The 18,433-nt window shown below is 39.1% G+C and overlaps 1 protein-coding gene across 6 annotated transcripts in view; it reads left to right on the forward strand.

Annotated features, from left to right (window-relative positions):
- The window catches only part of ERBB4 (erb-b2 receptor tyrosine kinase 4), a 640,461-nt gene that overhangs the window by 484,396 nt on the left and 137,632 nt on the right, over positions 1-18,433 (forward strand). For 5 of the 6 annotated variants that reach the window (XR_013930080.1, XR_013930081.1, XR_013930082.1 and 2 more), the window contains exon 16: positions 1,447-1,521. Coding sequence is in view for 2 of the 6 variants with exons in the window: in XM_080399816.1 (XP_080255942.1) it covers positions 1,447-1,521 (75 nt within the window). In the remaining 4 variants the exon portion in view is untranslated. Of the gene's footprint in view, positions 1-1,281; positions 1,327-1,446; positions 1,522-18,433 lie in introns of all 6 variants that reach the window. The other variant, XM_080399817.1, reaches the window with a different exon arrangement.

An 18,433-nucleotide genomic window follows, 5' to 3' on the forward strand; every position in this document is an offset into this window, starting at 1 on the left:
GGTTCGCTATCATTCTTCTCTCTTTGATGGGCAGGTAAGGGGAAATTTAATTCACTGAATTTATTTTATAATGGCAGAGTGATAGCTAATTTAAATGCAGCAAAAGTTGATGAGTGGCAAGCAATGGTGAAGTGGAAAGAAGATATCATGGGAGCATATTTGAACTCTTTCAGATTTTTTGACATGCATATCCCTCTATCAAAGCCAAACTGAAAGCAGGAGACTTTAAAAAGAGTTGGGAATCATACCTTAAATTTCAGATGCTTCAACATAAGTGAGTTTCAGTCTACTGATGTGTCAGATCACTTGCTCCTGTACACAGCCAAAGAGCCTTTAATAAAATGGCTCTGAGGTCTTGTTAAAGAGTTTTAATAAATGGTTTGGTTTCCTTAAAATCCTGAGAGCTAGATGCTCCACGTGGCTACAGAGGGACGAGTTGGGCATTCAGCACTAAAGGGTGCCAGGTTGTCTTAACCCCTAAAAGTTTAGCTTTGCATATCTATCTCCGAGAATCGTGGCTGCTGTGTAAATGTGACTTGCTATTTGAATGCAGTGGGCCTAGGACACCACTTCAGTGCTCTTCATGTGGGCAAGGAAAATCCATGCATATTCATGTTTTGCAAAAAGACTTTCCCCATGGTTGTGCTTTAGTGGTGCTGCAAAAGTGATTCCCTGCATTTCTGTTGCCTTTGTTGACCACCTGTTGATTTTGCAGGTGGAGTACTTTTGGCAGCATCTAAGGAAAGCAGAATAAAATGCCTGAATCAGCTGACAGTATTTTTCTGTTTTTTGTTGATGGGAGTTAATCCTTGAGCTTCCCTGATAAAAGTGTAGTCAGCTTCAAAAATATTTCGCAGTTGCCCTAGCTAGGAGCTTAGAACAGAATGAACAATTGCATCAATTACAGAAAGAAAAAAAAATTGCATTGTGCTCTTGAAGGTCTCATCTTACAAATTAACAGCTTTTGTGCAGTAATCACTGGTTTGATGATTCAGACAACATCCAGAAAAAGCAGCTCTATTGTCAGGACACCTACGTATGCTGGTGAAACCTGCTTTAAGTGTTGTTTGAGCCAAGATATGTCCAACCTTGAGTGCTGTTGCTATTACTGTTCCCATTGCAAGCTTGTTTTTCTCACAAGCTATAATTCTGTGGTGACTTGGGTCTCTCTTGAGAATTGTAATTAAGAATGTGGCACAAAGAGGGGATTCCAGCTTCTTGGATCTGTAAATAACAGGTTTCTCTCTTTCTCTCCCTATTTTCAATTTGGATTTGCTGCAGGTGCATAGGGCCGCATATTGAGGACTGCATTGGCCTGATGGATAGGTACTTGCTGAGTGATCGTTCCCTGTGTGTCTTCCATCCTCCACGTGTGGACAAGGGTGCATGCATGTGCATGTCCTTGTGAATGGCAAATGACGTCTTTTGTTCTGTAATTGCCTGCAGGTGTAGAGGTCCCGCTAGTCATGACTGCATTTACTATCCATGGACACGACAGTCCACTTTACCACAACATGCTAGGTAACATCCACCACTTCTCCGTTTTTGTATACAAGGTCCTTCCCTGTTTGCCATCGGAATGTTATACTATCCAGTTTGTTCAGAAATGCAGATTGGGGGGAAAAAATAATTTATCCTTAAGATATGTCTCTGAACATCCAAATTAACATTTCCATTTGAAAGCAAATTAAATATCTTACTCAGGCTGATTGGAAAATGATATTAAAAAAATAAGTTAAATGAATAAGTATTCAATTCTGAAATTTTCTGCAGACATTTATGATTCTTGATGAAATTTTACTAGAAGTAAACATACTGAAAACTCTGGTTAAATTGGAATTTAGTATTTTTCCATTTGTTGGGGTTTTTTTGTTTAAAGTGGTACTTAAAAGCAAATGAAGCTTTTTCTTCCATACTTCTCTGGGAAAAAGTAAATGTTTCAGCAAAACTGAATTTCTTCCTTAATTCACGTAACACTATTATTTATCTGTTTTTTCTTTTTTTCTGTTAAAAAAAATCATAACCTTGCAGCAATTTTATTTCTCAGTAATGACAATCGAAACAAATTAATGTAGGAAGGCTCCCAAAACATTCCGGTTATACTCCACATTTTTTTTTCATGAAAGCTCTTCATTGCCATTGCGTTTGTTTATTTTTAAAATCAAACTGGTTAGTATGACTTCCAGGCTTTGGGATTGCTGTCCTGAGCTAAGACTGAATGAGTATATCATTTCAATCAACTTCACCTCATTAAGGATTTTACTTTGGGGTTTTTTTTCTTGTCTTTAAAAAATGATTTTAAGGTTGCCTTTCCTTCCTAGTTGTGTACCTAATGTGAGTATTTCCATTTCTAGTGGTTGAGGGAGAATATGTTTAGACTTGAAAAACAGTACTCTGTAAATGCTATCAAGCAGTAAGCTTGTTCAATTGAATCAATCATAATTTGGACTTAATTCATGGACCAATGAATAAGCAATAGAAGAAAACTTAAGTTTTTCACTATTCCAATATTTATTTTTAATCTTTCTGATCTAGGATATCCAGTTTGAGATAATTCTGTGGGGGGCTCATTTTCAAATGTATTCATCGAAACAGAGTTTCCCAAAACAAGCAATCAGGTCTCCATGTTGTCAATTTTACTCAGAGTACAAATACAGGAAATGTATTATTTGCATGAGTTTAAGGGGCTTACCAAACTACAGAGAATGAAGACCATACTGAAATTCTTCACTTTAGTATCCAATTTAAAAATAACATGTTTCATCAATTGGATTTTTAATCGGGTTTTGAGGAAGGATAAGGACTTTATACTAGGGAGACAACTTGTTTGCTCTAGTGTGACTCTCTTACAGTGTTGTAGGCTGCTTGCTCTGGCTTCCTCTGTTAGCCCCAAAACCAGTCAGACCTTGTTCTCCATTTAATTCAAGTGGTACACCTAAAAAACTTACCTTTCCATTGAAAATGTTTAGGTAGTAGTAAAGTTTCTAGAGGTACTACCAAATACCCACTGAATTTGATGGGAAGACTCCTGTTAATCACAGTGGGTGTTAGGTTGGGCCCTATATTTAAAAGTGAAATTAAAGAAGCGGAAGCATGACGTGATGACACAACACTAGTGAGGTGCCAGACTTCAGCCGTGTGTCAGCAGGCAAAGTTTATTTTGCTTTTTATGTTGTATAAATCATAGGTTTTGTCTCCTTGAATCTACTGTCAAGGTAGTAAAGCAAATTACCAAGGAGGGGAGGGTGTTTGTGACAGGATTAAAGCAATTGTTTTACTCCACTCAAGTGAGTGATTTCCTGCTCCGTTCAGTCTGAGGGGGAAGACCCTCAAATGTTTCCTTAAGATCAGATGGATCTTCCCCGCCCCCCCCCCCCCCCCCCCCCCCCCCCCCAACTTTTCAGAATTTATTTAGGGAAAGTTATTGTACTGTATTTAAATGTCAGTATGTATGTGTTCTTTCACATTCAAGCCAAAGGAGGAAGCTTCATGCCTTTATGTTTATTAGATTAGTGAAACTGTGCATGGGTGTTTTTTGGTGAAAATGGTTCATTTTGTTTGGGCTAAAAATGGGCAAAACTGCATTGGCAAAGTGATACTTCTTATTACAGTAGGGATGTCAATCAAAAATAGATGTGTTTCGCTTAGAACCTTCTTAAGTCCCTTTAAGAACTGCATGCCCTCCCTAGACTTACAGACCTCAAAATCATTAATAATCAGTTTTACCCTTATCCATGTTGATAACACCATGAAAGAAAGTGTTCCTTTTCTTTCAAGTTTTTTGGAGTTTGCAAATAGATTTTGCCATGATCCATTGACTTGGGGGCTTTTCTAAGTGTCTGGTAAGCTAGCAAAGGAATTCTTAGTGTTTAATAAAGATGAATTTGATATGCATGATGTGGCCTGTTTTCCAGAAGACAAGTGAACCTTCAGGTTTTCTGCTTATGTTTGGCCGTTATATTTTGTAGGGGGAAATCCTTTCCTTTGGCATTGCATGTCTTTCTCATAGGTCTTTGGGTTTTTAAAAACTTTTAGCTTCAATAGAGTTCTGTCCAAAAGAATGCAAGAAACCCTTTTCTTTTCCCATTTCCACCTCAGTGCCACATATAAGGGCTATTTTAGCCCTTTTCCTCTAGAGTACTTGATAGATTTTTTTTCAAATGACTGTTAGGTTATCTGCTGGATCTCGTGGCTTTTTTTTTTTTTCCCTGTGAGAGCCCACGTTTATTTTCAACATGTTCAGTTTGTCCTCGCAAAGGCTTTCACTATATTCTGAACTGCCAGAAAGAGTTCAAAATGTAAAGGAGTTAGAAGTCACAGGAGAAATTAGTGCCTCTTCTGTTTGTGCTTAGTTGCAAATTCTGGTTATTGTCATTATAACTCTGAATTTCCCACAGTGGAAATTATATGGCAGGAAGGCTTTTCTTTCCTCACATTTGTGAACATATTCTTTCTGTATTTGTACCATGTTTAATTTATAGTGTCCCTATCACAATGTCGTCTGACTGTAATTAGTGTGATTGACTGAGTTGGTTTGCTGAACCAGTTTTCTGGCTGACCTCGCTGGGCTGCTGACATGACAGAGGCCCAAAGGAATGGCATGGGCCTTGCCAGCAGGGAATTCCCTGTGCAAGGTGGAGTCCTTATAGCTGGCACGTAACTTACATGACTGCTTCTTGGTCTTCCTTTCTGTTTCCTTCCTTCGTTCCCTGCCATGCTGAGAATCTCAGCCCAGGGAACAGAGACGAAACCAGAGCCTTGTGTCCCAGCTTTTCTCAGATGCTTATAGCTCTTCCTATTGTTCTCCACCTTTTGGGAGTGGGGGGAGTAGATACTAGATTGTTACTGTCAGACTTCAGTTTGGGTTCCCCCTTCTATATCAACCTTTCCCAGAAATCACCAAAGTAAAGAAGGAAAGCAGATGGAGGCTGCGGTTTCCCAGGGTGCCCAAAGGAGTTAGCCATCCTCCTTTCCCACCCCTTGCCAGAGTGAAACTCCTTCTTTCAATACCTTCTGACAATTGTAGTCGGTTTCTCTTGAGTTGCAACAGCATATTTGTTAGCTCTGGAACAAAGGGCAAAAAGAGGGAGTATGCCTGCTTCAAAGATTTGGATAACCATTGCCTAAAAGGAAGACTGAAAGACTAAAAATAATACTCTGCTGTTCATTAAGAAAATTACTCTAGGCAGTCACAAAAAGCTGAATCTTCTACATTGCCCTGCTCCCAAATCCACCAGAAAAGCTTAGCTAACTGTTATTGAAGCTAGGCTGTGGACAAAGTCTTTACTTAAATTATGAATTTTAAATGTGTTCATCTTTCCTGTGATTCATTCAGTTTAATTCTAAGAGAGAAGGGATCATCAAAGAAGAAATGAAGTTTCTATTTTCTGTTGCGTAAGAGGCTGCAAATCTGAAGATACAATCAGAATCATGTGGTAGATATGATAGGAAAGAACTAGCACCTTGATGTTATTGGTCTGAGTAAGCTGATGTCTGTCTCTGTTTATGCCCTAAGAAAATTTCATTCACATTTCCTTTTTAACTAACAGAAACTAATTAGCCAAGACCACCGTTGTCAAGTGGTTACATAAAATGATGGTGTAGACGTTAACTCCAATTACAATCCTAATGCTAGCTTTATATCAACAAAGAATGTCCTTTCAAGAAATCATCACTTCCTGAGCAAAAAAAGCTGGTTTTATGTACTGCGTATGTGTACAAGAGCTAATTAACAGTAAACCCTATGTAATGCAGGCAAATCCTTTCATAGCTGTTTTGTACCCCTGCACAGTATGACTTCAATAGAATTTCACAGCAGCTTTTGAGTAGATGATGGGGAAGGGAAACCACCTCTAATAAACCACTTATGTTCATTGCTTTTATGTCGCTCCGTTCCATTGCTTGGAGGAAAGCATTCCATATGCTCTGTATTTTTATAGAATAATTATAGTCATTCTAGAGGGGAAGAGGAAGAGAATCTCTATATAAAATTAGAGGAAAAATAGGATCTGCAAGTACAAACTGGGCTACATTACTTGATTGGTAAAAGATGCTACTCTTGAGAGACTTTTTGATATAGAGCTCTCTGATGCTGTATCAGAACAGAGCAGTTGAAGAAACAGATTTATTTTCATTTTTCAATAATCAAGACTAGAAAAACAGACTGTTTCTGATCCTGCCTCCGTGGGTTGGATAGAGCTTATGCTTGATCTGTTATGGGCAGACTGACAGAGAAATCCCTGTTCTGTGTGAGGACTTGCTGTGGGCACTTTTATTGTCGCAAAATTTCACTGTCTGGAGCTTTAGGAGGAACACATTTTGAGTGCTCCTGTGACATGAATGAAAGTCACTCCAGTGATTTCTTCAGCTCCCCCACTTTTTACCACTCCCACATAGTAAGACTGGCCTGCTTAGGAAAGGAGCTAGGTGGGGTTTCCTTCTTTTCTGCTGTACAGATCTGACCACAGATAAAAAAGCTCTCACTGTATTAAAAATTCTGCTCTATTACGTGGTCAGAAAGATTTCTATGGGATCTGCAAGGGTTTCTACTTAATCTACTTTACTCAGCAGGGTTGACTGATGTAGTTTCATGGTATGATTTGGTAGGATCTGCGACTTGAGAGAGAAATAAACTGTTAAGGTTGGACAAGTCAAGGAACTAGTAGCAACTGTCACGCAAGAGATTCTGAAAATCCATTCTGTGTCTCCAGTAATCTGAGGATTCTGTTTGAGAGTGCAGAGGACAGAGTAAGGTGAGCAATCTGATGTTTTTACTAGTTTGTTACACAAAGAATGGAACATGAGTGAAACACTCTTGCAGTATATTGAGATTGTTGATAGACCAAGTTTCTCAGCCGCTGTGCTCATTTGATGGGTTTGGGTAGTGTTCATATGATCACACAGTGGTGCATGCCAAACAGAGAAATGCCACAGCGAGGTTTCAGAACTTGCCTTAGCATGTCTTCTTGTGGATGGCAGTCCTTTTTGTCTCATTAGGTATGTCCCAGACCTTGTGCCTTCTTCAGCTGCTGAGCTCTGAAGAGCCATTAGTGCAGTGCCCAGTCTTACAAAGTAAGCAAGCGAGCAGGTTTCTTGCAGGGACATGTATCTGGTCTGCTTAGCGCACAAGGTAACATCATGAATTTCATAGTACTTCTGTTCCCCCTGAACTTCATGCTAACTGTTCACTAAGTCCTACCACTCCATGGCTTGAGTACCAGGTCCAACTTGGTGAGCTGTATGCAGTTTCGTTCTATGTATGTATGCATAGTAGAGCTATGTGCAGCCCCAACTTAACGGTAAGCTTCTCAGTTATATGAAGTGTGTCATGGGAAATACACAGAATGCACTAAGCACTTTAGCAAGCACTGGAGTTCTATCAGGTCATACCCACATTTCTTTGCAGAGATTTCTCAATAAAAGTTGTGGCTTTTTCTTTGCTACCACAAGTTGCAAAAAAAAAAAAAAAAATCAAATAAATTTAAAATAAGTAAATTCTTTGTTCAGAAAACTGACTACAGTATTTGTGCTGAAACTATGAGCAGAAAAAATAAATAGTGATTAGTCCAGACATGATAGGTCGCTGCTGAAAGACAAGAAGTATTAGGAAATCCAAACTGAAAATGATTTGTTAAAATGGAAAACAACACACAGCCCTATTGCAGAGGTCACTACTTACGTTCCTTATCAGGCTGCATAAGCTTGTGTTGTGTGTCTCTACTGGTTCAGCTACACAAATAATATATGATGCAGAAATAAAATTGTGCCATAAAGAAGTGACCTTATTATAGAGCAACAGTACATATTTCGCTGCTCTCCAATGGGTTTCTTTTATGGCTTGAAATGAGGATTTAATTTAGATTTAATGTTGTTATAAATTAATTATCTATTATTAAAAATAGATTTGTAGAGCTTTAGAAATATGTAAGATGTGGAGTTGTTTAAACCTCAATGAATGGTTTCTTAATAATTCATTAATATTTAACATGTAATAAATCGGAACTAAAGCTTGCAGTCTTACTTCCAATCTACCTATGCAATGCAGGATTTGTCGCTCTTTCATATTTAGACAATTTACATGACAAATGTATTTGAGTTTAGAGTCCAGCCAAGGCTTAATTCTTTGCATTCTGGCTTACTCACTATGACCTGTCAGGTGATAAAGGAGCTGCAATTCTTGCACAAAATGGGAAGCTCTTGGTTGGAGTTCTTTAGAATAGTACGTTTGTAGTGCTATGCTTGTGTTGTAAGTACGTATACAGTCAAGTCTGCTTAATTAGATCTCTTCAGATCAAAGTTAGTATGTCAATCCATCTAAACTACTGTAGGTAGGGACTGCATTTGCATTGGGGATAAGTTTATTCCTTTCTGGTATCTATAAAGTAATCTAGCAAGAATTTCCCTCCATGCATTCTTTTCCATTGCCTATTTAAAACCAATTAAATATTTGTTGCAATGGTAAATACTTGATGCAGATGAGAATTTGTATTTGAAGTCTGCAGTTCACATTACCTTTTTTTTTTTGGTTTACATACAAAACGTGTACGTTCTACTTCTCAGTTAATTTGCAACAGTTTTTCCAGCATTAGATCAAAAATAGTAGATGACTCATTAATGGTGATAATACAGTTCACAGTCAGTCTTTTTAATTTGTTTTTGCAGAAATGGAGATACCGGTTTTGAATTTGGTAAGACATTTCCCAGTTTTACTGGTGTGTAGCCTGCTAACACAATGGTAAACTAATAAAACAAGCTACAGGTTTGAAGGAATTAAAATTCTTATGTCCTTAGGTGCTATGTGTGGAAAGTTGTACTGCAGTAGTTACCACAAGTGGGAAGCATTATCACAAATACCAGCAGCCATGCAGGACAAGAGCATAAGTAAATCAAGCCATCAGATCAAATTATCTTACTATATTTTTTTTCCTGTTATGCTGTAAAGTAAAGTAACAGGGTGGGAAAATGTCATATAAATTATATGTGCCATTGGGCTTTTTGTATGAAAGGTTTCAAATAACTACATTCAAATTGTAGTGGAAAGGGAGCCTAATAGTAAACTCATTTCCCACGTAATGCCCTCTTGCTGTTAGTTTAGCTTAATTTGCAATTTTTTTTACAGAAAAGTAGAGATATTTTGACTCTGTTCTACCTTGTTGTAATGGTAGTGGATAGAGTTGAACGAGAATGTAGACCCTGTACCTTCAGAAAGACTGACTGTTTTCTCAGCACAGTATGTTAAGGAGGCTTTAGAGAAGGGCCACCAGGAATAATTAAAACTTTATGCATTGTTCCTTGTAGTGAAGAAGTTCAGGAGCTCAAACAGCTAAAGCTTATTTTGGCTGAAGGTTACAGTGTAGAACCTGATTATCATCTAAAAGTACATAGGGAAGGAACAAAAGTTTGCTTAAGATGGCACTAGTCTAACAGGCTGAAAAGGATGGTAAGGTGTCTGTCTGTGGGATAATTAAACGGATGAAATCTTACAAAAGACACATTCAAAAAGGAAACATGCCAGTGTGTTTCTAAGGAGGATTATTAATCCCTGGAATGATTTTTCCGGGTACTGTTCTATTCTCCAGCACTAGACTTGTAAAATCAAGACTGGAACTTCTTGCAAGCATGGTGAATTTGTGCCAGTCTTGTAGGCTGTGCTGTATGGATACTCAGGCCAGAGGATTGTGCTGGTTCCTCCTGTCCTTTATAGCGTGTGACATAACACTTTTATCTGTGACAATAGTTTCCAGCTATGATCAGCTCTTAGCTCGTGCTCTAAGTTGGGATACAGAGTTCCTCTTTTGAATTTTTGTTCCTAGTACCAAGTTGTACACAGACAAGCAAATCCAGCTGCTGAATACTGGGCTTCGGTTCCTGTCAGCTTTGGTGAGGCACAGAGTGAGAGTACCATGTGACTTTACACAAGGTTTCTGTTATGCTGACATATTTTTATTCGTTAGCAGTTAGGTCAGTCAGAACTCTGAGGTTTCGGACTGCCCTTTGCTAGGGAAGAGGAGAAACTGATAGCTGTTTGGCTGAACTGTCTTGCATCATGCCTGTATTCACTTGAATGAGACATTTTTTTTTAATAACTATAGCAGCATTTTTGTGTGTTAGTGGTTCAGCATTGTTATTTGATGTACAACTGAAGGCAAATTGTTTCCCTTGACAAAGTTTCTCCACTAATGACATAATTTGGAAGGTCTAATTTGTCCATCTCTATCAGGTATTCTAAGCCTTAGGTACTAGTGAGGAACTTAAGTATCTTATATTGTTCTACAGTGCAGACTCATCCCTATGTTTTTCTTTTTTTTTTTTTTTTCTTCTTCCTCCACTTCCTGTCTCTCCCTTCCTTTCCTGGAAGATGCTTTGGTAGAGCTCTGTGTTTGGTACTGTGAAGTTTTAGAAAGCGTGGTATCTAGATACTCTTTTTTTTTTTTTTTTTTTTTTTTTTTAAATGTAACCTTTGAAACTGACGTTTTCTTTAGGAATGACTGTACTCTTGCCAAAAAAACTTCATGCTTTTTTTCAATCTGATATAAATTTTTAATGATGCCATCCACACACGGGTGAACAAGTGCTTTTGCAGTCTTATTGGCTGTTTAATCAATAGAAGATAATGAAGATAATTTCTCTAGTTATCTGACATTCCGCAAATGATCAAAACAGGCAAGAAAAGATTGTGGGATAATGTGAAAAGCGGGTGCTGGATAGTTCTGATTGAGCTTTTCATTGGCAGAGAGTTGTGAGGAGCTTACTATGTATTGCCTGTACTGGTATGTCTCTTGGCAGAGCTGGTAATCCCTCCACCTGAAGAGTTGTGGCATTTATGCAGAAATTTGAGAACAAATTCAACCTTGTTATCAGAACAAAGGCCATCCTTTGGTTAAACGTGGTCCAGTTATGACATAGTCCCTGACTTGTAGATCATTAGAAGTTTTTCTTATAGTACCTGCAAAAGAAATTACCTGAAGCGCAATCAACCTTTTAAATAAGAAGTGTGAACTTTTTCCTCCAGTAATTTTTCTTAGATTTCCAATACCCTGCCTGTGACAGTCTGTCTATTAGAAACACAGGCCATTAAAGCGATATACCAAGGTGTTACTTGCCTCTTAAAATGCTTGCTTGGATTTTCATTACATTTTATTATTTCACTCACTGTTCCATTTTAACTCATAGTTGTCTACTTGTAGCAAATGATGTTTAGATACGTCACTGAAATTGAGTATCACAGATATTTCTTAGAAGGAACAGAAGATGTAAAGCAACAGAACATGAGTGAAAAGGAGAGGTAACAACGGAAAAGTTGAAGCAAACAAAAGGATAGAGGATGTGTTTTTAATTGTTACCCCTGTTTTGCTCCAGTTAATGCTGTTAAGGTTCAGCCAAGGTAGAATCTGTAGGCATGATGTCAGTGTTGCTGAGTACAGTCTTACAGGTCATGCTGAAGAGGAGATGAGACATTGAAATCACTAGTTTTGGCAGCATAGCATTTTAGTCTGCAAATTAAGCTGAAAATAATGCTGGGAGCATGGACCATGTTGTACGGATCCTGTAGGTTTGGTTAGAAGCAAAGAAACAGCGATGACATGGTAGACTGGAGGGAAGAGGACTAATTCTAGTTGGGCAATTCACCAGCATGGCAGTGGCCAAAGTGGTCTTTTTGAAGTTCCCAGTATGCTTGAATCAGCCTTTGGAATATTTCTGTTCATTTCAGTGCGCATTGCTTTGTGCAATTGAATGAACTTCCTTAAAGAAAATGTGTATCTTTCAGAACTGTACTGCCTCTTCCCCTGCCCCTTATGGTCTGATGCGAGGGAAGTAAAAAGTATCCCTGCATTAAAAATGGACCACTAGTTGTTAGTGTGCATAGTCTCAATCACAGTAAGGATAATAGACAAAGAACAGATTGAAGATATTGTATTCTAGCTTTAAAATAGCCCCATCTCTGTAGATATGTTTTTCCCTCCCGCATGACAGTAATATCCTCTGCATGCATCTGACTTGTATGCAGGCTAAGTTCAGTGCTGTCTCACCACTTCAGCTTTACATGAACTCCCTCTGCTTTGATTTCCTGAATCAGGTTCCAAATTCCAAGCTTTGGGGTGTTTGAGTCGTATTTTAATCAATGGACCTTTAAAATAAGGGGACTCTTTTACTTTCCAGGAAAACTCCAGTGAGAAAAAGGCAATTACTAAGAAAGCAAGCCAAAATCTATAGATGTGGCAGTATGTTTGTGTGTATTCTTTCTCACTGGTTTCATCTGTTTTTTTGTGCTCGTCTCACTTAAATACTTCAGTTACATATATTTTTGGAGTGGAATGAGAGGCAATCCCTCTCTCCCTTATGACAGAGGCAAAAGAAAATATGTCTGAGCCTTCTCTGTCTTTGCTTTCTTGAGCCCTAATGAACTTCAGAAGCTGTGAGACCTAAAAGGCACAAAAAGTCAGCAATATCCACTGTCTGCCGGAGAGGCTGGTACTTAGGTTTGGGGGTTTAGTGGCAGAGGAAGCAGTTTGAAGCTGCAAAAGGAAAAAGAGATTTTTAAGATGGATCACTGTTTCCCCAGATGCTTGACTTGCCCTTGTCTGGAAGTTTAGCAGCTGTTGGAAGAGGTGTATTTTTAATATTTGGAAGATGCATAGATAAGGTGATATCAGCAATAAATTCTGGAATGTTCTATCATACTGAAATTTGGGAGAAGGAAGAGCTGTTTTACTAAATGATCATTTGCCTTTATGTGGGCCATACTGTACTGCAAAATAATCATAATAAAACAGCTGTTGTAGAGTCTAGGTTACTCTGAGCAGTATCCTCACCATGGACACAAGCTGTTTTTCTAATCAAGTCACATCTGTGACTATCAAGATGATGGGAGGTTGCTGTGTACATAGACACACAAAAAAATAATCATCAGCAGAGCTGAGAATAGAAGATGAGGATAATATTCACAAAGACTGGTTTCCCGTGGCTCAGTACACAGCCAGTGAAGTGAAATAGATTCCTTTGGGTGGCTATGGATGTGGAGGAGGGGAGTGAAGGTGGGTGGGTTTGGAGCTTCTAAGTTGAACTTTTTTGAATGGCCTCTGGGGGAAATGCTGGCAGTGGGATGATGACTAGAATTAAGAATTGCAAGGTACACCAGAGCTTCTCTCTGCTCCGCTTGGTGATATAAGTACTACTGGGAGATGTCTGATAAGTTATGGATAGAGAAAAATTTAGAGGCATATTATTGTATAGGAGATGATTCTGTATAAGCCTTGTTGTCAAAAGGATAGTCTCAATTTTATGTGAGTTATTCCCCATAATCAAATGGGATTTTCTAATGATTGATATAATTTGTGTTGGGCGTTTAGGCAGAATGCTGTCCTTGTAAAATAGCAGTGATACATCAGAAAGCAGCATCAGGCATACTCAGAAATAAATTCCTTATACCCTGCTCTTTATCTACTTTGGATTTTCCTCAGTATTTATGAGTGCTGGCTGCATTTATTCCCTGCCATGCTCCATAAAGGTAAATTATGCATATTTAGAGCTCAAATGAGGAGTAGCTAAAATGTATGTTGAAGTTAACAGCATCATAGCCATTACTAGTATTCTAATAAATGTCTCAAATGCTTATTTATATATACATTTATACCAGTGCAGAATGAAGTGTTACTACACTGAAGTGTTACTATTTTGATTTAGAATTTGAGGGGAAAAAATTTAATAGTGTGTATATATATATGTATGAATGTATGTAATACATGCACATGTATGGGTGTGTATTTCCAAACACATTCTTCTACAAATCACACATGCACTCTAATCTCAAACATAGGTCCAAAAGATGCTGTAATGCTACCACTTGCTTAAAAACCTTAGCTGAAACCCATGTAAGCTGTATATTTTTCACAAACATCGTATATAGAATGTAGTATGACAGTTCTGTTTTCATCAGTTTATCATGTCCCATTGTATTTTGATAGGATTTTTCCCCCCTCTGCCAGTGTCCAGTGCTAAACACTAGTCTGACTGCTCGGTCATGTGAAGTGCCTTCACCTTGGTGAGATGGCTCATGGGAGTGTAGATGCAGAGCTGCACTGGAAGTGATCAGACAGAAGTTAGAACTCTCTTTAATATACAGAATCTGTTCTCACCAAGGAGAAACATAAAGTCATAAAGACTTCAGAAAGGGGAAGCCTGGGACAGAATTTCAGATTTGGTCCCCAAATACAGTCCTTGAAGATTCACTACTGGGAAATACTCCTGAGCGTGTGAAAGCAGAGACTTACTGCCCCATATGATTCAAAGCTGGAACAGGAAAGAGTCCAGTGTTCACAACCACTTAGACAAAAAATCTGCTCTGTGTTCCTTAAATCTTCTGAATGTTTGCTTTCAGGAAAGACTGACATTCAGAAAAAAAAAAAAAAATCAAAAGGGGCAGGTATAAAAAGAGACATCAGTGCATTTTCAAAAGAGATGATGATTTGTGAACTAAAAATGAAGGGCGTGGAGTAGAGAAACCTTCCTCTTGCAGCTCCTTAAAAGTAGGCAAACCAGCTATGCAGTCCTACAGGCAAGATTTGCTTTGTTGTGTATGGGTTTGGGTATTTTGTGTGGTGAATAGCTCAATTTTAGTAAACACATAACTAGAATTTAAGTGAATTGCAAGCACTTTCTAGCAGTGGAATTTGAAAGCATTTGGAAAAAAAAAAAAGCAGAAGGCAGAGCACAGTGGTCAAACAGGTTTCCTTCTGTTGGTTATTTAACATACTCCCATACAGCCCTTCCTGTTTTCTGTTCTTTATGGTTTGATTTATGGTTTGCCTTCTGTGACAAGATGACCTGTGTAGTGGATGAGGGAAAGGCTGTGGGCAATGTCTACCTAGACTTTAGTAAATCCTTTGACACACTCCCCCAGCATTCTGCTGGAGAAACTGGCTGCTCATGGATTGGAAGGGTGTACTCTATGCTAGGTACAAAGCTGGCTGGACGGCTGAGCCCAAAGAGCGGTGGTGAATGGAGTTACATCCAGCTGTCAGCCCATCACAAGTGGTGTTTCCCAAGGCTCAGTACTGGGGCCAGACCTTATCAACAATCTGGATGAGGGGATCAAGTGCACCCTCAGTAAGTTTGCAGATGACACCAAGTTCAGGGGAGTGTTGACCTGCTGGAGGGCAGGCAGGCTCTGCAGAGGGATCTGGACAGGCTGCACCAATGGGCCAAGGTTCCATGGTAAAAGGTTCAACCAGGCTCAGTGCCGGGTCCTGCACATGGGTCACACCAGCCCCACACAGCGCTACAGGCCTGGGGCAGAGCGGCTGGGAAGCTGCCTGGTGGGAAAGGGCCTGGGGGTGCTGGTTGATGGCTGGCTGGGCATGAGCCAGCAGTGTGCTGAGGTGGCCAAGAAGGCCAACAGCATCCTGGCTTGTATCTGAAACAGTGTGGCCAGCAGGGCCAGGGAAGTGACTGCTCCCCTGTACTCAGCACTGCTGAGGCCACACCTCGAACACTGTGTTCAGTTTTGGGCCCCTCACTGCAAGAGGGACACTGAGATGCCGGAGCGTGTCCAGAGATGGGCAGCGGAACTGGGGAAGGGTCTGGAGCACAAGTCATTTGAGGGGTGGCTGAGGGAACTGTGGATGTTTAGCCTGGAGTAAAGGAAGCTCAGGGGGGACCTTCTTGCTCTCCACAACTACCTGACAGGAGGCTGTAGGCAGCTGGGGGTTGGTCTCTTCTTCCAGGTAACAAGCAACAGGACAAGAGGAGATGGCCTCAAGTTGTGCCGGGGGTGGTTTAGATTGGATATTAGGAAACATTTCTTCACTGAAAGGATGGTCAAACATTCGACCAGGCTGCCCAGGGAGGTGGTAGAATCATTATCCCTGGAAATGTTTAAAAAACATGCAGATGTGGTACTTAGGGACATGGTTTAGTGATGGACTTGGCAGTCCTGGGTTAATGGTTACACTTGATGATCTCAAAGGTCTTTTCCAACCTAAGTGATTCTATGATATTATGATCGCCCCCTCCATGTCCTATACTAAATGTTGGATACCAGAAATTATAGAGGAAAAAGCAGTGAATGTCTAATTTGTCATGAATACATGTCCTGAGAGATCTCATTGTTTTTCCAAACTCTGGAGCATACACCTATCTACATAATTGTTTGTTAACTGTAAAGAAAAAATGGCATGCATTAGGCTGAATCAAGCTGCCACCTGAAATGTTAATGAATTCCTATTAATATGACTGCAGTATTCACTCATCTGTACAGTCACTGGTGGAGCAAAGCTGAGGGCAGGTTGAAATAATTTCTGAGCCATTTAGGCTTGAGTTCAGCCTTCTGCTTGAGGAGCTGTGCAGGATGTAGGGTGAAGGTAATTGGCCTGCCCCTGTCTGCTAGAACACATAATAGAAACCAAAATGTAGCAATGAAGAAAACGTTATAAAAATCTGCCCTGAACACCTATTACAGAGTGAAGGAATGTTCCTGCTCAGTCTCAATGGGCAATTTTATGCTAGGATTTGTATTCTCTATATGACCCAGCTCCCACTGAATGTTTTGGCTACCTACTGATTTAATATGGGCACTACCTTGTATTTCTCCATCTCTTCAAACAACATAACACACTCTGCCTCAGACTGCTGCTCTGTGGTACTTCTGGATTTGACAGTTAATGAATAAAAAGCGATACCACCAGACAAAGCAGTCTCTCAGCATATAATGTCATAATGCAGTTTATGTTTCTATTTGAGAAAAGCATGTTTTCTTATTAATAATTTCATGTACACAGACATAATCGTAGACCAATTGACTGCAACTGGTTGCAGAGAAGCAGGCTTTTATTGCTTCTAATAGGAATGCTTTATGCAGAGAGAAACTCTTCGAGCTAGTGTTGATGGTTTTAGTTTCAGAGCAGTCCATCAGCACACATGGTCATTACAGGTCTAGTTTTCTTTATTTAAAGCAAAATATTACTCTTCCCAAAGAAAATGGGAAATACGACAAGTTTATAAAGAGGATTGTTCTTTTACTTGATGAACTCGCTTCACCTGTGAGTCCAATCTAGTGGGTTTAACTGGCTTTCTGTCACAGATAAATCACTCTACATTATAGGGGGCCTGACTTGGCATATTTTACAAGTAATGTTTATCTGTTTACTTAAAGCCCAACCCTCAAAACAAAGTCACTATGCAAGTTCTTAACAATAGCATTGTATTTTATGTTCTGGCAGAAAAGAAAAAACTCAGCCTAAAAAAAACAGGGGTGCAAGAGATGTCAGATGGACTTTTCAGTTTTATAGGGACAGAAGCCTATGAAAAGTCTCCATATTGATACTGTACTTCCAGAGACTTCAGTATTTATTCCCAGATATATTATCTGTAATAGATCAACTGTATTAATAGGGAGTTAAAACTGAGAAGTCTTACTAATTTATGGTGAAAACACAACAGAAATGTGGTTGTTCTCCTAAATTATGCCGTTCAGATTTAAAACTAGTTCTAAAGAAATCCATCGTGCACTGTGTGTGCTTAATGATAATAAAGATGTCATAAATTTGTAATGAATACATGTTAATGGCTAGAATTCTAGGTTATATTAATTTTCATAGCTATACTTAATATTTTTTTCTTTGTCCTCATTTATTTTGCTGAGTGAAATGAGGAATCTTAACTTTTTTAAAAAATAGAGGCACGAGTAGGAGACACTTTTACAATTTAAAGAATGCACATAATATATTTGTATGCATCCTGTTGGTGTTTTGTTTTCAGTAAGCGCTCCGATAACCAAAATATGTGCAGACCTTCAGTAAATAATATTGCTGTATGTTAAACATTTTGTTGTGTACTCACAGCACAGTTGTCAACAGCACATCTTGGTTAGTGGTCTAGTAGAAGAGGAAAGGGTGTACGCTGTCAGTTGGAGACTAAGTCTCTGTTCTGCCCATGTTCTTCTCATTTGGCAAAGCTGGTTAAAAAACTTTTGAGCATATAGGTAGCGTGATTATAGTGATCTAGACATGTCCTTAAATACTTGCTTGGGGAAGGCTTCAATGCAGGAACTGGTGTGGGTAGGGAAATAGTAGTTTTGACTATAGATACCTCTTTGTAGAGCCTTGCCCAAAGAGAAAACTGTGTCTGGTGTTTAACTGTGGGATAGACCTAGACATAGACTGCAACATTGTGGTCTTTTTGCATATTGCAAGTTATGACTAGAACTAGCTGCTACCAGAGTTTAACTACAGCTAGTTGACAATACAATGGAACACAGTTTGCCCATATCTAGATTAAATGTGGAATCGGTAGTAATTTTGAGATCAGCTGTGAGCTAAAATTTATGTTTATGCATGATAAAAACTCCAAATCTGTATGTAAATGGTGATATTTGTATGTGCTCAAACACCGTCAGACTAGGTGGAGAAAGGGGGATGGGGAGCCTTTCTTGAAAAAG

The sequence above is a fragment of the Falco punctatus genome, assembly GCF_963210335.1.
Source record: "Falco punctatus genome assembly, chromosome: 8".
In the NCBI taxonomy this organism is placed as follows: domain Eukaryota; kingdom Metazoa; phylum Chordata; class Aves; order Falconiformes; family Falconidae; genus Falco; species Falco punctatus.